The sequence below is a fragment of the Chiloscyllium punctatum genome, chromosome 5 (genome assembly GCF_047496795.1).
Source record: "Chiloscyllium punctatum isolate Juve2018m chromosome 5, sChiPun1.3, whole genome shotgun sequence".
NCBI classification, from domain to species: domain Eukaryota; kingdom Metazoa; phylum Chordata; class Chondrichthyes; order Orectolobiformes; family Hemiscylliidae; genus Chiloscyllium; species Chiloscyllium punctatum.
Genome location: NC_092743.1, coordinates 27,391,625 through 27,419,294, shown reverse-complemented (window position 1 = coordinate 27,419,294; position 27,670 = coordinate 27,391,625). Strand labels below are relative to the sequence as shown.

Sequence of the window (27,670 nt, the reverse complement as noted above, 5' to 3'; positions counted from 1 at the left end):
TATCCATGCCCCTCAGGCTGTCATTCAGCAAATTAGGAAGAAATGCTATTTTTCTCAGTTTTGAAAAAGTCCTTTTTTTTTGTACAATTTAAAGCCCATCAGAGCTAAATCCCTTGACAGCTTTGACAATGACAAATGTGTTTTAACAGTTCAAATGAGCTTTGGCAGCTTTTAGATATCTTGACAGTTCACTTTTGGGAAAGCAAATCTTAGCAAGACTGAGGGCTGTCATTAAGATCTGTGGTATCGGTCTAATTTATGACCTAACATTGTCACAGTGGAGCGGCTGTTGCAAGAACTGTTTGATTGACAACAAATTAGAATTAGCTTGCTCTTCTGAAATTTGGGAGAGACAGTAATAAGGAGTTTGAATTTTCTTCAGTTCAGGATATTCAGTTTATCATGATGTAAACACCTAGTAAGAGGTAGTGTTACATAGCTTTTGGGAGAAAAAGTGCTATTTGGCAGGTCCCAAGGTTAAAGTAAATTATACAAGTGTCCATAAAGTGCATCCTTGTAAGTGTATCCATTTAACATGTGAACTCAGATATTCTGCCATCGTAGGCAACACAGAATGCTGTGGTACACAAGGATCATAAAAAAAAGCTAGAATGCAGGTACTGAAAGTAATTAGGAAGGCACTTTAGCCTTTATTGCAAGAGAAATAGAGTTAAAAAAAAGGGATGTTTTGCTGTAACTATGCAGGATGTTGTTGAGACTGCACCTGGAGGACTGTGTATAGTTTTGGTTGGCTTTCTTGATAAAATCATTGTTTGCATAGGAGGCAGTTTAGTGACGGTTTACTGGGCTGATTGCTGGGATGAGGCATTGTCCTATGAGGAAAGCCTGTGTAGGGCCTATACTTACTGTAGTTTAGAAGAACAGAAGATGATCTGACTGAAGTATTCAGAAAGTTATGAAAAAGCCTAGACCATCACGCAAGCCAACCTTCCATCCACTGACTCCATTTGCATTTCTCAATATCGTGGAAAAGCAGCTAACATCATCAAAGCCCTGTCCCACTCCAGTTATAACCTCTTCTAACCTCTTCTATCAGGCAGAAGATACAAAAGCTTAAACACACATACCAACAGATTCAAGAACAGCTTCTTCCCTGCTGTTATTAGACTGCTGAATGGACCTCTCAAATTACAATATACTGGATTAATGGTGCTGGAAGAACACAGCAGTTCAGGCAGCATCCAATGAGCAGCGAAATCAAGAACCTCTCAAATTACAAATCTAATGTTGATCTTGCTTTTTGTACACCTCTTTCTAGCCCTAACTTTGTATTCCTCACTCTGTTCAATCATCCAGTCATCTTCGTATATTGCGCTCTGCCTGTTCTGCATGCAAAACAAAACTTTTTACTGTACTAAGGTACATGTGACAATAATAAATCAAATCAAATCAAATTGCATACATTTAAAATTCAGAGCAAGTTGGATAATGCAGACCCTGATAGGATGTATTCCCTAGTCCTGAAATCCCTTTTTTGCAGTTTCAAATTAAAGAGTCTCCCATTTAAGTTAGAGACACGAAGGAATTTCCTCTCTCAGAGGATCGCTTGTCTTTATAATTCACTACCCTAGAGAAGGGCAGAGGCTGACTCATCGAACATATTGTAGCGTTCAGTTTTACGGATTGTTGACCTACAAATGCGTCAAATATTAAGGGATAAAGGCACAAGAGCAAAATTCAAGGCACAATGAAATATTCTTTGATCCTTTTCAATGAGATACAGACTCAAAGTCCAAATGGTCCACATCAGTTCAAATTTCTTAACGTTTTCTCTTCTTATTTTGATATTGAGGGATAAATATTGGTTGTTTCACCTGGTACACCTTTCCTTTTTGTCTTTGAAGTATTGTCATGGGGTAAAGGATATTAACCATCAGGTTAGTTTGGAGAAGCCAGGGTTGTTCTTCTTGGAACAAATGAGACTGAGAAATGTTTTGAGGGTTCAGGTAAGTTAGACAAAGTTCTTCTTAACTGCGACAGTGATTTAAGGTTTTGGTCAAGAAATGTGAGGAAGAGCCCTTTGCACAACAAGTAGTCATGACTTAGCATCCATATGATTTACTGACTACTCTCTCAATACATCCTGCCACCTTTGAAGATTGATCCTTCTGCCCCTGTAAAAACGCCACCGTATTTCATGAGCAACTTTATTAGCAATAAGTTGAGGATGACTTGTTTCCACTCTGTGGGGTGGGGGTGGGGGTGGTGCTACATTGGCTAAATAGTCCAATCCTGGACTCTGCCAAAGTGGGGAAGGTGGTATTTGATGAGACGGATGGTTGGATAACAACTTGATGTATGTGTCAGGTGATGAGAATTCATATGAATACATAAGCATAAGTTACAACATCTCATGTTGTTAAGGGTACTGTATAAATGCAAGCTAATATTTGGATTTTGCATGAGACTCTGTGGTAGTATGATACAGGAGATATCAACACCTTTGTTGATGTAAATGCTTTCCTTCTTTTACTAAAATAATTTTAATCTCCCTCTTGAATCTGATAATACCATTTCATTTTCCTATTTTCCTGGCTGAATATACTCATTCTCTTCTCCACCTCCCACATTGTTAAATGCAAGAATAATTAGAATCAAGGTAAATCTCTCTTTACTCTGTTAGCCATATGTCTCAGCAACTAAATTTCCCAACCTACCTATTACATGATTTCTGCAAGTAAAATTGTCTATTTAGATCTAATAATTGACAAATTGAAGATAGATTTCTGCTGGAAGATTCTTAGAACTGGGTTCTGTATATGTAAATACGGCTCTTATATCCCATTGTACTCCTTACTGATAGTTAGAGGAGACTTTCATCTAATCATCCAATGTTGTCCGGTGGACAACAGATGAAAAAGAAATGAAAGGATAGTGTTCAGCTTACAATGTGATCCCGACTTCTCTACTAATCCTAATTCTTTGTTCAGATCCACCAATTGTTTAGATCTGGGAGATACTCCTGCAGTACTCTTGGGAATCCTATCTACTTCTGGATCCATAATACAATTAAAGTCTCCCCCTATAATTGTATGACGGGCACCAAGAGCCAACAATTTTGAGAAGGCTTCTGTTATAAATTTAAAGGGGTGTGCCGGGGGGGCAGTACAAATTTCAAATCCTATATTCCTCTCCATTTAGAGGGCTGGAATCAAAAAATATCGTCCAGATTCATCTTTTATCTGATTTAGGATTTTGAAAGGGAAATTCTTCCGAACAAGAATAACAACTCCCCTACTTTTTGAGCTAAAAGAAGAAAAAAAGGCCTGCTCAAATCCACCCTGTCGTAATTTCAAGTGTTCTTTATCCAACAGGTGTGTCTCCTGTAGGAGAGCTATATCAACTCTTTCTTTCTTAAGATTTGATAATATTTTCTTCCTTTTGACTGGCGAATTACTCCCCTTGACATTTCAGGTGCACCACTTAATCGACTGATCAACCATAATCACCCGGGCAAATCCGAGACCCCTCGGGAGGGGAAACCCTATCCAAAACATCCTGAACATAGAGCATATAAAATTCACAAATATAAAGGCTCTCTAATACACTCACAACAGTATAATAAAAAACTATTTCTAAAAAATAAAAAAAAAATGTATTTAAATGGAGATTTTCCCCCTTGTTCCCAGGGGGTGTCACTTCCTTTCCAAAGGTCCATCGTATCCTCTCCCAACCAATGCCCCACCCTTGACCCAGGCGCTCCTCAATAGGATGAGGAGAATTCAGATATAATACAAAGCTAGAGTTAACAGTGAGCACCCTACCCCCACTGCCCCCCACCCACACCAACACCTGGATATATTTGGTAATGTTAATTCCATGTATAAACATATATAACTATAAAATTACAACCTCAACAAATTATAATTAAATATAATAATACTAAATAACAAGGGAAAACAACCCCACTCCTAGAGACAGAGGTAAAATAGAATAAGGTAACCACCTCCCCCCACCAACATTATATATGGCTTATATGTACACACATAAATACATACATACATATACACACACACACACACACACACATATACATACATACACATACCCACATACATACATTGAATAATTTAAAAAAACAACCCGAAGGGGAGGGAGAAAATCGTTAAATAGAGAACAAATAAATAAATCCCTCTCCCCACCCCCCAAGATAATATTAAACAGTAAGGTAAGAAAAAAGAAAAACAGAGGGGGATATAAACCGGAGTGGGGGAAAGGCAAACCAACATCCATTATCTCTTACAATTTATCTAAGAGAGTCCAAAAATTCCTTCGCCTTTTCTGGCGATCTGAAGTTATACACGGATCCTTCATGGTTAAAGCGTAGCGTCGCTGGGTAGCTTAAGGAGTATTGAATATTTAAGTCCCTTAAACACTTCTTCGCCTCATCAAATGCCTTCCTCTTTTGGACCAGAGCTGGGGAAAAGTCCTGGAATAACATGATCTTGGATCCTTTATAGATCATGGCTTGGGAATCTTTTCCAAGATTTCTAGAGGCTTCTAGGAGTATCTGCCTCTCCCTATAGCTCTGCAGCTGGAACAGGACCGGGCGGGGGCGCTGGTTTGAGCCGGGCCCCGTATTGCGACACGGTAGGCCCATTCCACCCTTACCTGGCCTGATCCAGCTTCTAGATTTAAAAGCTGAGGCAGCCACTGCTCGAGAAACGCTGTAAGCTGGTCTTCCTCTTCCCGTTCGGGAAGGCCCAGCAAACGAATATTTTTTCGACAACCTCAATTATCAAGGTCAGCAATGTGGCTCTCTAAGGTCCGGACTCGCTGTTCGAGAGTCCGGACCCGATCCACAGCTGATTGTGCTGCAGTTTCGGAGGTCGCGGCCTTTAGCTCCGCCCCCTCCAACTCGGCGCTCGATTTCCTTAATGTCTCGGTCGTGCTTTTGCAGCGCAGCCGAGAGTGAGTCCCATCGGCTTCGGGATTCTTCAATGAAAGCGTTGATCTTCACATCCAGTTTGGAGATGATTTCCACGAGGCTTGCCACCTTAGGTAAGTCCCCCGGGGCGGCTGCGGACGCCTCAGCTGCAGCTGGAGAGGGTGGGGGAGGGGTTCCTGCTTGCTGAGAGCTGCAGGCTCCCTTCCCTTTGGTCATTTTTACTAAAGATTAAATTGTTTAAATTTAATACTAAACAACTAATTAAATTAAACAGCTATTTTAAATGATTTGGTGAGTGTGATGGGGATGGGTGACCCACTTTGCCCAAGTCTTGGGAGGAGCACTCTAGACTCAGACTTGCTGAGTCGCTGCCATCTTGGATCCCCCCGATCCCGACTTCCCTAACTTTTCTAATTTCAACATTCTTGATAACTTCACCCACCAAAACCAGTTGATAAGCAACTTGCTGATAAGCCGTCTGTTACATCAGGCCAGATGCTGAAAAGTACATCAAACCACTCTTCTGATTCCCATCTAAGAGCAGATATCTGGTTTCTATTTAGTTCACAATGCGAGAATTATATCAGAGACATCAGGAATGGCATGTTCAGATTTCAAACTGATCCTTCAGCATTTCGTAGTGTTGGAATTCAAACTTGTGCATTGTAATAGCATCCAACAGAGCACTGTAATGCACTATGATATTTGGTTAAAACAGCAGACTCTTGTATAATAGCACAAGTTGACTCCCTAGCATCCAGTAGTTTGAATGCACTGAAATGAATGACGAGTTTTAGAGTGAAAATCTATTCAGTAAGGTAATGAACAATGAGTTGATGTAGAGGACTCCTTTTTTGATATTTAGTAGACTAGTGAGCGCAGGAGTTGAGCAGGCGTGGCTTGGCATGAAGAAAGAAAAAGCGGAATAAAATAGATTAACATGCATAAAGTAAATTGACCCTAGATGCACGACATCAATGTGTTTGCTCACTTACTTGGTCATCTGAACGATGGGCATTGTTCCAAGGCGAACAAATCCTCCATCTTTCGTTCCAACAATACTTCTCACATGAAACTGTTCCATTAGATCAAAACCTGTTTAAATGCACATAAAAAGTATATGGTGTTATGAAGATTGTTTTAAGGATAATGATAATAAACCAGATTTTTGCCAGAGCCCAGAGCAAATCTGCAGCCAACATTTGACGAGACTCGATCTTCATCCTAGTGAAGTCTGCAGAACAATAGCAGACATTTTACAGCATGACAAGAGTCCCTTCGGCCCACCGGTCTGCACCGGTCATCAAAAATCCCTCTACTTTAATCCCATTTTCCAGCACTTGGCTCATAGCCTCATATGCTATGCCATTCCAAGTGCCTCTCTAAATAGTTTTTAAATGTCTTGAGGGTTTCTATCACTACCACTCATTCAGTCAATGAGGTCTAGATATCCACAACCCTCTGGGTGAAAAATTCTTTCCTCAAATCCCCCTTAAGCCTCCTGCCTTATGCTTTAAAATGGTTTTCCCCAGGTCTTGACACCTTAAATAGTATAACAGAATTCCTATAGTGCAGAAGAGGCCATTCAGCCCATTGAGTCTGTACCAATCTTCCAGAGAGCTTTCCCACCCCATACCCAATCCCCACACTTCTTCCCTGGGACCCTGCATTTCCCAATGGCTAATCCACCCAACATGCACATTTTTGGACAGTGAGAAGCAACTGAAACACCTGACAGAAACCCACGCACACATGGAGAGAGTGTTCAATCTGCACACAGACAGTCACCTAAAGCTGGAATTGAACCCGGGTCCCTGGCATTGTGATACAGCAGCACTAACCACTCACCCACCGTGCCAAAGGGGTAAAGCTTCTTCCTATCCAACTATCTATGTTCCTCAGAATTTTGCACACTTCACAAAGATCCCCCATCAGGCTTCTCTGCTTGAAAGGAAATAACCCTGGCCTATCTAATTGCTCTTCATAGCTGAGTTGTTTACAGTCTTGGCAACATCTTGGTGAATACCTCTGCACCCTCTGAACTGAAACCACATCCTTCTTATAGTGTAGTGATCAGAACTGAGTACAGTATTTCAGCTGTGGTATAAATGAATTCATACACATCTCCATCACTCCCTCCTAGCTCTTCTCTCAACACCTTGACAATCTTCCTAACCACCTTCAAGTATCTATGGGACATGTGAACCAAGATCCCTCTAATCCTCTGTACTTCCTTAGGTGCTAACATTCGATGTGCTCTCCCTTGCCTAGTCAGTCCTCCCAAAATACATCATCTCATATTTTTCAGGATTAAATTACATTTGTCACTGTTCAGCCTACCTGATCAGCTCTTCTACATATTCCTGTGGACTAAGGATTCCCCTTTTGTTGTTTATCACACGGCCAACTGTCGAGACCTCTGCAATCTTACTAACCATACCACCACCTACATTCCTTTCAGGATCATTGATGTACACAACAAACAGTAACAAAAAAAAACTCCAAACCCTTTAGTACACCACTTTATACATCACAATAACACCTTTCAACTTTGTTTCTGGCCACAAAGCCAATTTTAGATCAAATTTGCCAAATTTCCCTGAATCGCTTGGTTTCTTAGGTTTTTAACGAGACTGCCATGCGACATCTTATAAAAAATGCACTAAGATCCATGCAACTACATCAACTCCATCATCTTCATCTACACATCTCGTTGAAAAATTAAATCAAATCGATTAGACATGATCCCAGCTTACGAAGCCCTGTTTCATTAAACTTTGTCTCTTGAAGTGGGGATTAAATCTGTCGTCATAATTTTCCAATCGTTTCCCTACCACTGATGTTAGACACACTAGTCTGTAGTTTCCCGATTTATCCCTGCCACCTTTTTTGAATCATGGTACAACATTAGTTGTCCTCCAGTCCTTTGACACCCATCTTAGGGCCAGAGAAAATTTGAAAATTAACGTCAAAACTTTTGTCATCTCCTCCCTTGCCTCCCCCAGCAGCTTGAGATACAAATCACATGGGTCTGGGAATGCATCTACTTTCAAACCTGCAAAAACCACAAATACCCCCTCCCTCTAAATACTAAGTTGTTCAAGTGTTTCAGTGTTTCACAGCACTGCTCCCCGATTGCTAGGCCTATATTTTTATTCTCTATAATGAATACAGATGCAAAATGCACATGCATGTCTCCTGGCTCCATACCACAATGCCATTTTCTTCCCCATGGGCCTTACTCTTTCCCTAGTTATTCTCTTGCCCCTAATATACTTATAAAACACCTTTGGATTTCCCTTAAGCCAATGTTTTATCATGACCCTTCTTTCCCCTCTCTGAATTTCTTTTTAGGTAACCCTACGCACTTCCTATACTGCTCTCGGGCATCTACTATTTTGAACTTTGGTATTCATGATTTGGAGATGCCGGTGTTGGACTGGAGTGTACAAAGTTAAAAATCATACAACTTTAGGTTATAGTCCAACAGGATTAATTGGAAGCACTGGCTTTAACCTGGTATTGTGTGATTTTGAACTTTGGTTTGTACCTTAAATTTCCATCATTTTTCTTATCCTGTACTACACATCGCTTGACATCCAGATTTCTCTGTGCTGGTTGGTTCCACCCTTCAGCTTTTCTGATTATACATTGGCTCTGCACTTTACTATTGCCCTTTTGTATATCTCCTACTGCCCTGCTGTGGGTTTTCCTCCATTGAGCTATTTATTTGCAGCCCATTTGGCCAGATGTGGGATTCCTGAGGCTTGACTTTATTAACCTGTGCCTAAGCTGTCTGGATCTTAGTAAATGTTGAGCCAAGTTTACACTTGCTTTATTATAATAATATCCATTCAATTGGGTGAAATAACATCACAATGGTTCAGAGGATATTAATTGTAAATGGGTTAAGCACAGAACCACTTGCATTCATATTTTCCGTGATCTTTTACATTCATTCAAAATTCTATAGGCGGAGGTGAGATCTCATCCAAAAAGCTGGCCATATTCCCAGGATCAAGTTGTAAGAAGATGCACATTTCACTGATTTGGAAAGACTCCTCAATTTGTACTCATTTGCACTGGTGCATAGTCAGCAGTAGCCACATTTTGTAACTATTGACATGTCAAGAAGCATATTATTTACCAAGTTACTGAAGGACACTAACAAAATTAGTAAATTGTCAAGTGCATTTATTTTCAAGGAATTTCTAATGATTTTTTAAAAAATAGATTAGATTCCCTACAGTTGGCCCAACAAGTCTACACCAACCCTCCGAAGAGTAAAACACCCAGATCCATTTCCCTCTGACTAATGCACCTAACACTATGGGCAATTTTACATGGCCAATTCACCTGGCCTGCACATCTTTATGTGTTGTGGGAGGAAACTGGAGCACCTGAGGAAACCCACGCAGACACGGGAGAACGTGCAAACTCCACACAGACAGTCGCCCGAGGCTGGAATCAAACCTGGGACCCTGGTGCTGTGAGGCAGCAGTGCTCGCCACTGAGCCACTGTGCTGCCCTTTTAAATTAGGTTACTCACATGTGGACATTGGATACCTTTGTTCAAAGTGCTTCTTTTAGTGATGTATCCATCTTAAGTTGTATCAATAAAACTTCCCTGGTTACCTCTCTGAAATATATCAAACAAAGTGATAGCTGATGAAAAGAAATAATTATTTTTTATTATGCTGGCCACTGATTGTTGTTCGTAGAAGTTTTTAGGGCTGTGATTAAGCAAATACCATAAGAAATAGGAGTAGGAGTGGGCTGTTCGGCCCTTCGAGCCTGTTCCAATGTTCTTGTGGAGCATTGCTGATCCAACATTCCTCATGTCTACTTTCTTGCCCTTTCCCCAGAACCCTTCATTCCACTACTGATCAATAATCTATCCATCTCAGCGTTAAATGTACACATGAACTCTATCCGCATAGCTCTCTGTGGCATGGAGTTCCAAAGACTCTCAACTCTCTGAGGACAATTCCTCCTCATCTCAGTTTTTAATTAGTGCCTCTTCATTCTGAGATTATGCCCTCTGGTCTTAGACTTGCCCTAAATTTTAAGAGAAAACGCAACCTAACCAGAGAAAATTCCAGTGAAATTTGAGCACAATATCCCAATTGCATTCAAGTCAGAAATTCTATACCCAGTGTGTTTTCCTGCATATATTAATATTCTACCTTGGTTTCTTAGAAGTTCAGTTTGAAAAATCATACATTACTGAGCATGTCAATCAAAACTAATTATAATGCATGGAGGCATATCCATAATCCAGCTTTGACATTTCGTAATGAAAGTCACTTACCTGGGATGTTAGCTGAAGCTTTATTTTGTAACTTGTACTGACTGCCTTCCAATCTTAGATTTGGGCATAGTACATCTGTTGAAACAAAGAATAAAATGTTAATGAAATAATCATTATCAAACACCAGAATACAACATTATTATAAAGTGCAATGACATTGCTCACTGGAAATGGGATGCAGATCAACATATCTTGTTATGTACAGTGCATTATCCTGCTAATAAGATAGAACTGTGTTTGAACTGAATTTTATCTTTAGGACCATATGAATATTCTAAGTCTAACAGCAGGTAACATATCGTTGCATTTGTCCGGAATTTCTTTTATTCATTTATGGGATATGGGTATCACTGCACATCGTAAGCTTTATTTCCTAGTCGAAAACATCATCCCTGTCTGTGGGAATTGTTATTTGAGATTCATACTTTTTACTTCCCAGTTGACCCTGAGTTGAGCTTTTGACAATGTAACTGCTAAATCACCAAGAATTCTCACTTCTATCTCCACACCACTATCCATCATCATCCCTAATTCAACTCTTATGCCACCATCACCTTTTAAACTGACAGCCATGTTTGATCTCCTCTAGTTACGCCACCTGTGAACCTGTCCAAAGCTCTGTTGCCGCTATTCTATTTCACACCATATCCTGTTCATTCACAGCTCACTGTATGAACCTCATGTTCACTGGTCTTCATTGATCCTCCACTGTAAGAAAAACCATGGACTACAAGAAGAAAGAACTATTTATAAAAATAGGGTTTTACCAGGATATCTGCATAAATTCACAGCAAGGAATTTGATACCTATTGTGAATTTTGTGGTTTTTGTGCAATATTCAAGCCAAGGAGTTTTGCTTTAAGTGAAGCTGACTGGATCTCAGCTGACTGGAGCAGCTTGGAAATGAGAAAAAAAGTTAGACACAAGGCACATGAGGGGGAAAGATTTTAAAATGTATGCTGTTGTTCTCCCCAGTAGAAGCTGTCCATTGTCTGCAATATAAAAACTCAGTTCAAACTTCAAGAAAACTAGTTATCTTTCATGCAGCAGTTGCCTTGAGCATTGACTTTTGAATGAGTAAATCAGAGACATTTTAGAACATAGAACAGTACAGCACAGAACAGGCCCTTCAGCCCACGATGTTGTGCCGACCACTGATCCTCATGTATGCACCCTCAAATTTCTGTGACCATATGCATGTCCAGCAGTCTCTTAAATGTCCCCAATGACCTTGCTTCCACAACTGCTGCTGGCTACACATTCCATGCTGTGTAAAGAACCTGCCTCTGACATCCCCTCTATACTTTCCTCCAACCAGCTTAAAACTATGACCCCTCTTGTTAGTCACTTCTGCCCTGGGAAATAGTCTCTGGTTATCGACTCTACCTATGCCTCTCATTATCCTGTATACCTCAATTAGGTCCCCTCTTCTCCTCCTTTCTCCAATAAAAAAAGTCCAAGTTCAGTCAACCTGTCTTCATAAGATAAGCCCTCCAGTCCAGGCAGCATCCTGGTAAACCTCCTCTGAACCCTCTCCAAAGCATCCACATCATTCCTACAATAGGGCGACCAGAACTGGACGCAGTATTCCAAGTGCGGTCTAACCAAAGTTTTATAGAGCTGCAACAAGATCTCATGACTCTTAAACTCAATCCCCCTGTTAATGAAAGCCAAAACACCATATGCTTTCTTAACAACCCTGTCCACTTGGGTGGCCATTTTAAGGGATCTATGTACCCTGCACACCAAGATCCCTCTGTTCCTCCACACTGCCAAGAATCCTATCCTTAATCCTGTACTCAGCTTTCAAATTCGACCTTCCAAAATGCATCACCTTGCATTTATCCAGGTTGAACTCCATCTGTCAGCTCTCAGCCCATCTCTGCATCCTGTCAATGTCCCGCTGCAGCCTACAACTGCCCTCTATACTGTCAACGACACCTCCAACCTTTGTGTCATCTGCAAACTTGCTGACCCATCCTTCAATCCCCTCATCCAAGTCATTAATAAAAATTACAAACAGTAGAGGCCCAAGGACAGAGCCCTGTGGAACACCACTCACCACTGACTTCCAGGCAGAATATTTTCCTTCTACTACCACTCGCTGTCTTCTGTTGGCCAGCCAATTCTATATCCAGACAGCTAAGTTCCCCTGTATCCAATTCCTTCTGACCTTCTGAATGAGTCTACCATGGGGAACCTTATCAAATGCCTTGCTGAAGTCCATATACACCACACCCACAGCTCGACCCTCATCAACTTTTCTAGTCACATCCTCAAAGAACTTGATAAGGTTTGTGAGGCATGACCTGCCCCTCACATAGCCGTGTTGACTGTATTTAATCAAGCCATGCTCTTCCAGATGGTCATAAATCCTATCCCTCAAGAATCCTTTCTGACACCTTGCAGATGACAGACGTGAGAATTACTGGTCTGTAATTGCCGGGGATTTTCTTATTTCCTTTCTTGAAGAGAGGAATTACATTTGCCTCTCTCCAGTCCTCAGGTATGACTCCAGTGGAGAGCGAGGAATCAAAGATCTTCGCAAGTGGCGAAGCAATCACATTTCTCATTTCCAAAAGCAGCTGAGGATAAATCTGGTCCAAGCCTGGCGACTTGTCAATCTTAATATTTGACAAAATTTTCAGCACATCAGCTTCCTCTATCTCTATCCATTCCAGCATGCACACCTGCTCTTTACAGGTTTCATTCACTACAAAGTTCATTTCTTTCGTAAAGACTGAAGCAAAACACTCATTTAGGGCTTCCCCTACCTCCTCAGACTCCACACACAAATTCCCTATGCTATCCCTGATCGGCCCTATTCTTTCTTTGATCATTCTCTTATCCCTCACGTAAGTGTAAAATGCCTTTGTGTTCTCCCTAATCCGTTCTGCCAAACCTTTCTCGTGCCCCCTCCTGGCTCTCCTCAGACCATTTTTGAGCTTCTTCCTCGCCTGCCGTAATCCTCTAGAGCTGAGCTTGACCCTTGTTTCCTCCACCTTTTGTAAACTACCTTCTTCCTTTTGACAAGACGCTCCACCACTCTTGTCATCTAAGGTTCCTTTATCTTACCCTTTCTTGCCTGTCTCAGAGGGATATATTTATTCATCACTCGCAACAACTGTTCCTTAAACAGTCTCCACATGTCTATAGTGCCTTTACTATGGAACAATTGCTCCCAGTCCATGCTTCCTAACTCACGTCTAATCGCATCATAGTTTCCTCTTCCCCAATTAAATATCCTCCCATTTTGCCTAATCCTCTTTCTCCATAGCTATGTACAATGTGAGGCAGTTGTAGTCACTATCACCAAAATGCTCTCCCACTACAAAATCTGATACTTGCCCCAGCTCGTTTCCGAGCACCAAGTCTCGAATGGCCTCTCCCCTCGTCGGCCTGTCAATGTACTGAGTTAGGAAACCCCCCTGAACACACCTTACAAAAACAGCTCCATTCAAATCTTCTGCTCGAAGGAGGTTCCAATCAATACTGGGAAAGTTAAAGTCACCCATTAAAGCAACCCTACTATGTCCACATTTTACCTGGTCCAGCCTGCATGTAACTCTAGACTTACAGCAATGTAGTTGACTCTTAACCACATTATCCCAGTCCCAAGCCTCAAACTTGGCACCAGTCTCTTGACCTGTCCATTTTCCTTCCCATCTATCCACTCCACCCTCCTCTCCGACCTATCACCTTCTCCGCCACCTTCATCTACCTATCCCAGCTACCTTCCCCCAGCCCCACCTCCTCCCATTTATCTCTCAGTCCCCCTCGTTAGCTGGCCTACAAGCCTCATTTCTGATGAAGGGCATATGCCTGAAACGTTGATTCTCTTGCTCCTTGGATGCTACCTGACCTGCTGTGCTTTCCCAGCACCACACTCTCAACTCTTAAGTACAGTCTGGGCAGTTAGTGATGGGCACCTAATACTATTTTGGCCAATAACTCCCACATTCCATGAATGATTAAAAAAAAAATGAACATCTGGAATTCTCCAGTTCCGGACACATGTGCGTCACTGATTTTAAATGCTCCAACTCGATCATCAGCTTCTGACGCCATCCTAAACTTTGGAGTTCCCGACTTATACCCCTCTTTTAGTAAAATTTGATTTATTACTGTCACATGCACCAAGGTACAGTATGCAGTAAAGGCAGATCAAAACATAGAGTCCATTAGGCTAATACAACAGAGTGATGAATACAATGTTATGGCTGCAGGGAGGTGCACAAAGAGTGAGATCAACATTCAGTTTGACATCTGAGAGGTACATTCAAAAATCTGATAACAGCAAGGAAGAAGCTGTTCTTGATTCTGTTGGAATGTGTGTTTAAGCTTTTGCATTTTCTGCCCAATGGAAGAATTTGGAATAGATTATAACCAGGGTGGGGGGGATCTCTGATGATGGTTGGCTGCCTTCCTGAGGATGGATGGATGGTTGGCTTGCATGATGGACTGGGCTGTGTTCACAACTCTCTGTACTTTCTTATGGTCCTGGCAGAGCAGTTGCCATACAAAGCCATGATGCATCTGCATAAAATGCTTTCTATGGTGTATCGACAAAAATTGGTAAGAGCTTTTAACGGACATGCTGAATTTCCTTAGCTTCTTGATGAAGTAGAGGTGTTGTGCTTTCTTGATTGTAACTTCAATGTAAGTGGAATCCAAGGAACTTGACACTCTTGACCATCTCCATGTCAGCACCACTGATGTAGACAGGGGCCTGCCCTACACTTTGCTTCCTGAAGTCAATGAATATCTCTTTCATTCCTCTGATATTGAGGGAGAGATTGCTACCTTCACACTAAGCACTCTATCTCTTTCCTGTATTTGTCCCTTCCTTGTTTGAGATCCGGCCCACAATGGTGGTGTCGTCAGTGAATTTGTAGATGGAGTTAGGATAAAATTTGGCCACACAGTTATGAGCATGCAGGGAGTACAGTAAGGGGCTGAGCACACAGCCTTGTGGGCGCCAGTGTTGAGGTTTATCATGGAGGAGGTGTTGTTACCTATTCTCACTGATAGTGGTCTGTACATCAAGAAGTCGAGGATTCAGTTGCAGAGGGTGGAGCAGAGACTGAGGTCTTGGAACTTGGAGATTAGTTTGATTGGAATTTTGGTATTGAAAGCGGAGTTGTAGTCAATAGGTAGGAGTCTGTTCTAGATATCCTTGGTATCCAGATGTTCCAGGGATGAGTACAGAGCCAGGGAGATGGTGTCTGTCAGAGACTTGTTGTGATGAGAGACAAATTATGAGGGATCGAGGCAGGCTGGCTGGGAGGCTAGAGTTGAGGCGAGCCATAACTAATCTCTTCATAATTATGGAGGTCACAGCCAAGGGCAGTACTCATTGAAGCACATTGCATGGGCTTTCTTTGGTACCGGGATGATAGTGATTTTCTTGAGGCAGATGGGGACTTCAGATTGTATTAAGGTGGGGTTAAAGATATCAGTAAATACTCCTGCCAGCTGGTATGTGCAAAATCTGAGCGCACGGCCAGGGACTCCATCTGAGCCAGTCACTTTCCGTGGGTTCACTCGCCATCTGCAGCAGTGACTGAGGGAACAGATGCATCTAAGGCTGTCAGGCCAGGTGACACCATTTTGCTGATCTTCTGTTCAAAACAAGCATAAAATGCATTGAGCACATCAGGGAGGGAGATATTTTTGTTCGCTCTTCTGTTCTGCTTCATTTTGTAGCCTTTACTGTTTGTGGCAAAGCCTACATGATATAGAGTGTCTGTGTGGTTAGTTTGGGACTGTAGCTTAATCCTGTTTGCCTCTAGCGTCGCTAATGACCTTGCAGAGGCTGTATCTATAATGGTCAGGGTCATCTGAATTGAATGCCACACATCTGGACTTCAGTAAGCAATGGATCTCCCAGTTTATCCATGGTTTCTATTAGGGGAACATTCGCATTAACTTCTTTGGCACACAGTTTTCCATACACTTGGTAATGAAGTCCATAATAGTAGTGGCATACACATCTAGGTTGGCTACTAAGTTCTTGAATAACTCCATCTTCTATGAAATTTGGTCCTTGATGAAGCATTTGGTTACCTGACCCCAATGACTCCTTACAGCTTGAACTTTATTTAAGCTCCTGTCAAGCAGCCTGTTATGATTGCTTACATTAAACACTTTGTTTCAGTGCACGCTGCTGTAACAATAAAAAAAAGAAATGTAAAGAAATGGGATTACTGAAGTGGCAAAACATATCAATTCACATCAGTAATATACCACTGGAGACTGCATGATTATTTTACTTCAGGTCAAAATTGTATTTTGTTTCAAGAGAGTCATCAACAGGTGCTAATCTCTGGATTTTACACAAAAAATTGTTGTTGAGGTGCTAATGTCTGGGGATCACTTCTGAAAGGAATCCTCACTTGAGCCGAGGATTCATTTTATGCAACCACTCAAACAAAGTTGCATCTCTTCTTAGATTGGCAATGCCACCAATTCCAAGAATTTGGGTGTTTTATTTACACTATGAGGTGCAACAGACGTACAGAAACAAGCATCTGCGTTTTGTGTCCTTTCCAACAGTACGTTCCCTGTTAGAAAGCATTATGATGCTCAACAGTTTTCTGCTGCTTTGCATTGATATTTAATAATATTAATTATTCAAACACATACCAACAATATCTCTACTGCCTCAGGAGGCTAAGGAAATTTGGCATGTCTTCAAGGACTCTTACTAATTTTTATAGATGCACCATAGAAGGCATTCTATCTAGATGCATCACAGCATGGTTTGGCAACTACACTTCTCAGGATTGTAAGAAACTTCAGAAGGTTGTGAACATAGCGCAGTCCATCACATAAACCAGCTCCCATGTTTTGACTCCATCTGTACTTCCAACTGCCTCAGGAAAGCAACCAACACAATCAAAGACCCCTCTCACCTCGGTTATACTCTCTTCCAACCTCTTCCAGGTGAGAAGAAGATATGAAAGTTTGTATACATGTACAAATAGATTCAAGAACAGCTTCTTTCCCACTGTTATTAGACTTTTGAATGAACCTCTCAAATTTTAAACTTAATGTTGACCTTGCTCACTGTGGACCTTTTCTGCAGCTGTAACATTGTATTCTTCACTCTGTTCTATTGCCCTACGCACTTAGTATAGTCTGATCCACCTGTACTGCACCAAAACAAAACTTTTCACTATGCCGACAATAATAAATCAAATCAAATATGTGAAAATCGACACTGAATAGATGAAGAGTTCAATCTGGCACCGGGATGGACATTCTCTCAGTAATGGCTCTGAATCTGAGTTTGGAATTTGAGGAAGGGGGAATTCCAGAGGTGAAACAATTCTGCTTCGGTCAATCCACTGTTCACATACATTTGTTGAAGAATTGCAAGCGCACACTTCCTGACTGTCCTTTTGAAATTCTCAGGAAGTGTGGTGAATTATAAAAAGAACACAGCTGTCATTTTTAAAAACTAGACGGTCACAGTGTACTATATCACATATTTGTTTAAATCACGATCCATAAATAATCTGATAAATATAAATCTGCCATTTAGTGGATACTTTGTCACCAACTTGGATATCAACTGACATTTTGAGATTGTAATTGACCAATTTATCAACACTCTGAGATCCTTTAACAAATGCCACTCCCAATTTAGGGAAACAGGATTCAATCTGAACAAAATGAAGAGTTTTCTTTTGAGATGACTGGACTGAAGTGTACAATTTTTTGTTCAATGTAAGTTGCACAAAGAATTTTGAAGGGGTCCCTTTTGTGAGCCCAAGTGAGATTCTTCACTGTATTTTACAAACACATCTCATTAACTAAGATAGAATCAAAATACTGCAGATCCTGGAAATCTGAAACAAACACTTAATTGGCCACTTTGAGGTTTCAATATTGAAATCCATAACTTCAGATACCAACCACAACATGTCTGTTCTTCAATTCTCTTACGATAGTTTGGTTACAGCTGGAGTCCTATGTGCAGTTCTGGTCCATTCTGTCCCCCTCAATTGTCATGTCATGTTTGTGTCTTGTTAACTTTGCACTTAGAAAAGAGTACCAACCCTCTTCCTTTCGCACCTTAATATACACCTCATTTATGTCATTTTTATTCCTCAGCCTTTGTCTTTGGCACTGGGCCTCAACACAATCTGCCTTATTGTTCCTATTGTCACATTTGCATCACATTACATGCCAGGTAATGACCATCTCCAACCAGATCAATCTAGCTACTGTCTCTTGATATTCAATGGTGTTACCATCACTGAAATCCCCATTATCAACACCATTTGGTTACCAGTGAAGAGAACCTCAACTGGACTCCTAAACTAAATATACTGGCTCCAAGAGAAGGTGCGAGGCTCAGGATACGACAATTAGTAACTCATCTCCTGACTCTCCAGAGCCTGTCCATAAAGGCACAAGTCAGGCATGTGGTGGAACACTTCTTACTTGCCTGGATGGTTGCAGCTCCAGCAATACTGAAGAGGTTTGATGCCATCCTGGACAAAGCAGGCTGTTTAATTTCCACCAAATCCACAAGCATCCACTCCCTCCACCACTGACACTTAGTAGCAGGAGTGTGCATCATTTACAAGATGGACTGTAAAATTCAAGAAAGGTCCTTAGACTGCACCTTCCAAATCCATGACCACTTCCATCTCGAAGGGCAAGGGCATCAGGTACATGGGAACCACTCCATTTGCAAGTTCCTCTCCAAGGCACTCACCATGCTGACTTGGAAATATATCACTGTTCCTTCATTGTCACTGGGTCAAAATCCTGCTATTCCCTCCCTAGGGGCATTGTGTGTCAACCCACAGCAAGTGGACTGCAGTGGTTCAAGAAGGCAGCTCACCACCACCTTCTCAACGGCAAATAGGAATGGGCAATAAATGTTGAATAGCCAGCAATACCCACATCCCAAACAAATGGGTGTCTCCATAAGGTCCCCAATAATTTTTTTCATTAATCCCAAATGTAATTTTCAGATTATACGTGCTCAGAGAAAATATCTCGAAGCATCTGATAGGACAGTGTCCAAAGACATCTTGTCACTTTCAACAGCTCTCCAACAGCAAAGTAAGATAGAAACCAGATTTTGAGAATATCAATGCACCTTTAAGATGTAGGAGTTAGACCAGTGGGAGAGTTATGTCAAGTCAACTCTCCAAAATACATAATTTAAAACCCAATTAGGAACTATTTCAAAGGACTGGGTTAGATCGATGGTTCGGTTTCCATGCTGTATAACTCTTTGATTGGCAGCATTTTGCTTGTGACAGAATGATTTGACCCTCCCCTCCACCATCACTGAAGGGATGTCAGACAGGGACAATAGCATCAATAGCACAACAATGTCCCTGGAGGTCTTTCTCTTCCAGCCCTTTACAGTTTTACAAAGTGACCTGGTGTAGTTCCTGAGGCTTCTTACATTCCACATTAATCACCACACTCTCCCAATGGTGCTGCTAAGGCCTCAGAGCCACTGGACCACTGATGGAGCTGGTGGTATCAGGAGCCTGCCCACATCCTGATTTTGATAGCAGTCCCACTGTTTGGAGTCTACCTATGGTACAGTGATTGAACTGTTCCCAATGCTGATTTTAGGGTCAAAAAATCAAAGAGGAATATAGCATGGAAACAAGCCCTTTGGCCCAAACTGTACATGCCAACCAGGTTTCCTCAACAGAATTAGTCCCATTTCACTGCATTTGTCCCTCTCAACCTTTCCTATCCATGTACCTATCAAAATGTCTATTAAATATTGCAATTGTATCTGCCTCTATCACTTCCTCTGGCACCTCATTCTATTTTCACACCATTCTCTGTGAGAAAAGGCTGCTCCTCAGATTCATTTTAAATCTTTCCCCTCTGGCCTTAAAACCATGCCCTTTAGTTTTGGACTCCCTTAACATGGGGAAAAATATTTGAATATTCAACTTATGCATGCCTCTCATGATTTTATAAACCTGAATATGGTCACACCCCCAGCCTCCTACATTCCAGGGATCAAAGTCCTAACCTATCCAGTCTTTCCTTACAACTCAAACCTTCCAGTCATGGCAACAGCTTTGTAAATCTTCTTTGCACCCTTTCCAGTTTAATAACATCCTTCCTCTTGCAGTGCAACCAGAAATGTACACAATACTCCAAATGTGGAGTTACCAATGTCTTGATGCCTATAGTAAATTCAAATCAAAGATTGAACTGAGTTCAAGATGCTTATTTTCTTAGTTGCAATATTGAAGGATGGTTAGTTTGAAGTTTTTTTTCAGTCACTTTATTGGACTTTTGGAAATTCTGAATTCCTGCTAACATTGAATACTCAATGATCTCTAGCACTCAACCCACCATAAGACTGGGTGTGGTGTCCAATTTACATCAATGTCACAGACCCAATTTTGTGAGATGACTTGACGCATATTTTTAACATTTAAGATAAAACAAACCTTTATGCTAAAATTAAAATGCAGAGTGTCTCCCCACCCAACAAAATAAAACACATTAGAAGGGTTTTGCACTGATTCAGATTTTTGAGCTACTGCAACAAAAGTGTAATCTAGCAAAATTCATTGCAGAGGGAATTTCAGGCCTCCACCCCAAACTGTTTGCCTCGTCATGTGACAATACTCCTCCATTACATACCACTTCAGGACAGAGGGTGGGTGCCTCTATCACCAACCTAAATAATTGGTTTTTCAATCCATAGCATCTGTGTATGACAGCAACAGCTTGGACAGAAGAAAGGAACCATTATATGAACCTGGCTACTAATAATCCATACAGCTTTCAGCAGCAGTGGGTGCTGAGAGGTGAATGAAATTAAATATTGTCCACTGACACCAATTGAAGCAACATTGCTAAAAAGAGACATGAAGTCGTACCTTTTCATCTCGCTCTCCTCAGGACTGAAAAACAAGAAACCCATCTTGAAAATAAATTAACGATTTCGACAGAATGAGAAGAGGGTGATGATTGATTGGATTGTGAATGGCATGGAGATTCAGCAGGAACTGTTCATAGAGTTGGATGAACAATAAGATCTTTGATAATTCTTTTTTTTAATTTTAACCAAACCATCCTGAACGCCTCCAGTCATCCTGTTGGAAAGTGTGTCACAGAGCTGTTCAGGCTTATTCTATCTTGGTGTTAAATTAATAGATTGGGGCTCTCCACCTGACTCAGTGATTAATGGTCTGGAGAGGTGCAAACAAAATTGGAATTCTCAGTCTTTACAATGCTCTATTAGCCCCTGTTAGAAAAAACATTAATCTGAACAGAATCTGTTCAGTTTTAGTACTCACCACCTTGCAAGGCTAAATCGTATACAGAAAAGCAAGAATTATGAGGAAGAGTGCCCAGTTATTAAAGAAGTACTTCCTTACATCAGTGGTAGAGAATTGTGGCATAAAATCATCAAGCTGCCACAACTTCACAGTCTCAGCTATTATTCATACATTCTTTCTCATGAAGGAAATCATATATTTTAAGTTTATCTATAGCAATTCATTTACTGAAATAAATTTAGCTACAGGCTTTAAGATAGAGCTTTCTGTTCTCATAATGTTAACCCTTCATGTTCAGCAGCTATGTTTACTTGTCTGGGTGCTGTTACTCTTTTAAAATTTACATTTGGCCATTAAAATGATGTTTTGTCAAAATAGCCCTTGGGATCAAAAGTGGTTGAGCAAACAGATAAATAAGTAAGTAAATAAATAAATAAAACCTCTGAATAACAATTCATAGGAGAATGAGATGGAGAATGCAAGAGAAGGAAAACACAAATTGATTGTACTGTGAGATAAATACCACAATTCATTCTTGGTGGTTTCAATCTCTGAACTTTCATTATCACAACATCGAACTCTTAGCATTCAGACAGCAAGTCTGTCAGATGAGCCAAAACATGTCATATTGCATCCAATCATTTGAATAATAATTCTATGGTTGGAAGGAAATAAATTCAATTCAGCCTTTAGTAGCTATTCTGTGGCGTCTTAAAACTCAGCAGTGAGTTATGTTACAGATAAGGTCTGCTTGACCAGTGTGGGTGCGGTCTCTCAGATGTAATGTTGGACATTAATAGGACAAGGACAGAGATTCAGTTTGTTTCAGTCCTTCTCACTATGGTAGTTAAGCTTCAAGATGCAAACATAGAACATTTATTTCTATCCAAATATTCCAAGCTCTCAATTCAAGTACCATATAAATTTACTGTACTATCAGTATCAGTGATATGCATCTCTGTGGCTAGAATGAACATACACGTCAAAAAGAGAAGCAGACGCACAAGCACATAGCATATTGTGGTATTAAAAGATAATTTGAGATGAACTGACACCCTGAAGAGGGAGATGGAACCATTTCTATTATAAAATAGATGGAGGTTATCACGAATGACTATCCTCCAATGGTCACATTCAAAGAGGATGGACAGAAAACAATTTTCTATGCAAAATTCCCTTCTAACAGCATTGTGGTTATCCCTAAACCACAGGTTTTAAGAAACCAGCTTAAAACCACCTCTGCAGGGCAAGTGGGGAAAGGGCAATAGATGCTGGCCTCGCAATTATGAATTAATAACTCCTTATTTTTGCACTCTAGATTTCCAGATATGTGTCAATATTCACTGCAAGGTTTCAGGTTTCTACTTATTTCAGTGATATCATCAGAATGCCACGTCACTACAATGTAAACTTCAGAATATGAGTTTTCACTCTTACCAATAGATCCAGAGAAACCCCAATTGCCTTTAAAAGGCTAATCAATTCTTTATAGTTTTTTCCTCAAACCTAGAATAATTAATTATGCCTAATTAAATGCAAGATTTACAAGAATACGACACTAGTATTAAAGGCTAGGAAACTCATCTAAAAATTCCTTTAAATCTAATATTGGAAAATCTGCCAAGCTCAGTGCAGCATCTTGACACAAGTACAAGTTCCAGCGTTTTGAATTCAGTGTCATTCAAATGTGGAAGCTTTGTTATTCAGTGTCAGCTGAACAGATGAATTTAACACACCAATCAGGCCAAACCTACAATGAAAAGGCAGCATTTACATGAATGAGTAGTTCCCTAAACTTCCCCTTAAAAGCATTGTGCCACTTGTCTCTAATATTGCAGGTGCTCGCCATTTTTAAACTGACAGTTGGAGGTCAGTCATTCCAGCTACAGGCCACGTCTCCAGGAGTTCCTTCGGGAAATACCCAAGGCTTCATCTGCAACATCAATCAGCTTCCCTCCATAAAGATGGAAGTGGGGATATCACATAATGATTGCATAATGTTCAGCATCATTCATGACTCATCAAATACCGAAGCAGTTCATAACCAAATACAACAAGAACTGGATAATATCGAGGTTTGAGTTGAGAAGTGTCAAGTGACATTTCTGTCAATGATCATCTCCAACAAGAGAGAACCTAATCATCGTTCCTTGACATTCAGTCATCGAATCCCCCATTGTAAACATCCTGGAGTTCGTTGCTGATGAAAACTGAACTGGACTAGCCATATAAATACTGCAGCTACAATAGTACAGTAAAGACTAGGTATCATGTAGATAGTAACTCACCTACTGACTCCCCAAAGCTTGCCCACCATCTACATAGCATGTGTCAGGAGTGTGATGGATTACTCCCCACTTATTTGGATGAGTGCAGCTCCAACAACACTCAAGAAGCTTGACACCATCCAGGTCAAAGTGACCAGCTTGACTTGCACCACAAGCATAAATGTTTAGTCCCTCCACTACTGATGCTAATAGCATTAGTGTACCCCAACTACACAGCAGAAATTCACCAAGTTTCTTTAGACAGCATCTCCCAAATCCACAATCACTACAATCTATGAGGACAAGAGCATCAAATGCAGCAAATATTTTATTAAGCAGCATCTATGAGTTCAGGAGTGTGCTGGTTGATCAAATAGTCCAAATAATCAAGAGATCTACCTAATCAATGTAAAAACACACACTAAACAAGAGAAATATAATGCAGGCGTATAAATCTCACTGTTATACTTTAGTTACACCAGAAATCACTTAAATAATAATTTAACTTTGCCTTAAATGAAACTTAGTGGTAGAGAGTCGTCTGACTTGTACCCTTAACTGACTACTCGGAGATCGCAGTAGATCACGGTGTTTGAGGAGAAATTGACTTGAAATTAAATCAGCTATTGAAACTTTATGTGGCCATTTGATTCAATAACAAGGAACTTGAGGGAATAATACAGTAAGTTTGGCAAAATTTGAGACATATAATTTTTGTCAGTTTATTGAGAGTGCCAGTTTATAAGATGCTAGTTAAAGCAAAGTTTTCAGTGCAAGGGAATACCACCAGCGGCTAACTTTCCTCTAAGTCACTCATCATCCTGACTTGAAAATATATTGTCGTTCCTTTAGCTGGGTCAAAATTCTAGAACTTCCTCCCTCAAGGCATTGTGGGTCTACTGACAGCACATGGACTGCAGCTGCTCATCGCCACCTTCTCAAGGTCAATCAGGGATGGATAATTCATACTGACCCAGCTAGTGACATCCCCATCCCACAAGAGGATTGGAAAAAGGATCTCTTGGTGAAATGACATCTCTCCTCTGCGTTTACATTGCACCTTTGTGACTTTGGCACCTCGATACGCTATTTTTGAAGTACGACATTAGATTCAGACACATGAACACCAAATGAAACATGGACATTCAAAGCCATTCTGGGGATTCATATATCCCTTTAAATAGGATGGGGCAACACAAATACAAAATGTAGAATTCCAGTCACCCTGTATCTCTGATATTCTTTCTGAACAAAAGGGAACGTCACAGCTCAGTGTGTATACAGTGAAAATGAGTAGAAACTATTTACCTTCCACTGGATTATGATGACACATTATCCAAACTATAGTCACTGTTGTAACTTCTCACAGTATCAGATGTTAACAGAGGATGGTGGAATGAACAAAGTAAACACCATCTACATTTGAAAAAAGGACTTGGAACTTGTGGAAGTCATTTGATTAGGGGACTTTTGTTCTGCTTTTAAAATCAGCTAGAAACTGTTTGCAGACCAAGATAGATCAACTGTCAGCACCAAATTAATTGTAAATCATCTGAATACTCAAAGTAATAACAGCAATACGTCAAAAGTAGAAGATGCTGACTGAAAAAGGACTCCTCAACTTAAAGTTTAACAGGGAACCAAACCTAAATAATATACAGCAAGTTACTATGCAGCCCACTTAAAATCTTTTGCTTTACAAAGCTTCACTTAAACCAGAGCATCAATGTCATCTGGGAAATTACAGGCATGTCACAAAAGAAGATGAAACAATTGTAATCTGTACCAATAATAAACCTTTATCTGTATCTATTCTTACTCTGTATGAGTGTGTGCACAATGAATGTTTAAAAAATATTTGTTTCAGCACAAGTGAGCAAGAATAAATAACTTTCTGTATTTTAAAACTCATAAGAAATATGCCTCTGGATCAAGTTACTTGGGACAGTCACTGTGTGTACAAAAATAGACACCTCACATATAAAAATACTTGTCACAAGTGGTTAAAAGAAATACATAAATTTTGTTTATGATAGAAACTTTTAAATTCTGAACCTGGAATTCATTGGAAATGTATTAATACATGATCTGAATATATTTTTCATTTTGTTGTTCACCTATGGATGGCATGGTGGCTCAGTGGTTAGCACTACTGTCTCACAGCACCAGGGACCCAGCCTCAAGCAACTATCTGTGTGGAGTTTGCATTCTCCCAATGTCTGAAAGGGTTTCCTCCAGGTACTCCGGTTTCCTCCCAGAGTCTAAAAATGTGCAGGTCAGGTGAATTGGCCATGCAAAATTGCCCATAGTGTTAGGTGCATTAGTCAGAGAGAAATGGGTCTGGGTGGGTTACTCTTCGGAGGATCGGTGTGGACTGGTTGGGCTGAAGGGCCTGTTTCCACATGGTAGGGAATCAAATCTATATTTGAATCCAAATCATCTAAATTGTGTAAAAAGTCTAACGTTAAATTTGGTTCAACTGAATAACCACAGACTCAACATCCAACAAGATTGGTGGCAGTGAGGATGAGTATTATTGTCAAAAATGCATGCTATTGAAACTTTTCATCTGGCACTCATTAGGACAAAAATGCAATAAAGTTAAAACTCAAAGGAAGAAGTATGTAGACTTCATGAGAGATATCCCTGATTGGTTTTCAAGTGGATTCTCATTGAAAGAGGCATTGTCATGAAGTATACATCTGAAAACAGTTAATCATCAAGTTTTCATCTAATTTCCATCAACACATACTTAGTTTTATCATCAATTTATTGTAATGGAGGATGCACCAGGGAATGACCTGTTTCCACTCTGTAGGGAATCTAATCTATATTTGAATTCAATTCTCAGCAGAATTATACTTGTTTGACAAATACTGTCCAATCACAAAATCACATAGGACTGCATTCTTTGAGTTTTGCAAGCACAGGCTGGTTGAGTATGATCAGTACTCTGCTTGTGTGAAAGCTGAGGGGATGTGCCAATTGATATGATCTATCAATCATTAGAAGCTACAGCCGACATATTTGACATAATACCCACTTTGAAAATTACATGTGACATTTCTCTTTTATGATGTGCAGAACGTCTAAATGGCAGCATCTAGCTAGTGGTAAGCAAAGCTTGTGTCGTCATTGGATTGACTAAGTTCACTAAGTTGATTCCATATAAGGAGGGATTTCCTTATGAGGAGATGTTGAGTAGGTTGGGCCTGTATCCACTGGAACTTAGAATAATGAGAGGACATCAAATTGAAACATGCAAAATTCTGGAGTAGGTTTGCCTGCTGAGTTGGGAAGTTTGTTTTCAGATGTCTCATCCCCATACTATGGTGACGAAACGTCTGAAAATGAACCTTGCAGCTCAGCGAGCAAACTACATCCAGAACCTCAACTTCAAATCTTCCAAAAACTCACTAACATACAAAATTCTTAAGGGTTTGACGGGGTAGATATGGAGAAGTTGTTTCTCCATGTGGTGCATTCGAGGACCATAGGGCATAATCTCAGAGTAAAGACGGAGAAGATGAAAAATGTCTTCTGTCAAGGCTGTGTCATTAAGTATATTCAAGGTTAAGCTAGACAAATTGTTAATTCATAAAGGGATCAATGGTTATCGGCAGAAGGTCAGAAAGTAGAGTTGAAAATGATCATATCAGCCATGATTTTATTGAATGGTGGAGCAGACTTTATAGACTGAGTGGCCTAATATTGTCCCTATATTTTATGATCTTACCGTTACTGCATCACAGCAATGCAAAACAGTTGGCTTCGCGATTGCTCAAATTTTTATCAAAGGTAAACTGGACACCTTCGAGGACTGAAAGTGACAGTCTTTCACCCAGTCATGAGTTTGTGCAATATACGCTAACAATGAACTTATTGAAAGAGTCAT

General features: G+C 40.4%; 1 protein-coding gene across 1 annotated transcript in view; it reads right to left on the bottom strand.

The window, feature by feature from the left end:
- col22a1 (collagen, type XXII, alpha 1) overlaps positions 1 to 27,670 on the bottom strand; it is a 285,704-nt gene that overhangs the window by 194,189 nt on the left and 63,845 nt on the right. Inside the window, exons 4-5 of the mRNA XM_072569542.1 lie at positions 10,221 to 10,295; positions 5,905 to 6,004 (exon numbers count right to left, since the gene is read on the bottom strand). Coding sequence (XP_072425643.1) covers positions 5,905 to 6,004; positions 10,221 to 10,295 — 175 coding nt within the window. The remainder of the gene's footprint in view (positions 1 to 5,904; positions 6,005 to 10,220; positions 10,296 to 27,670) is intronic.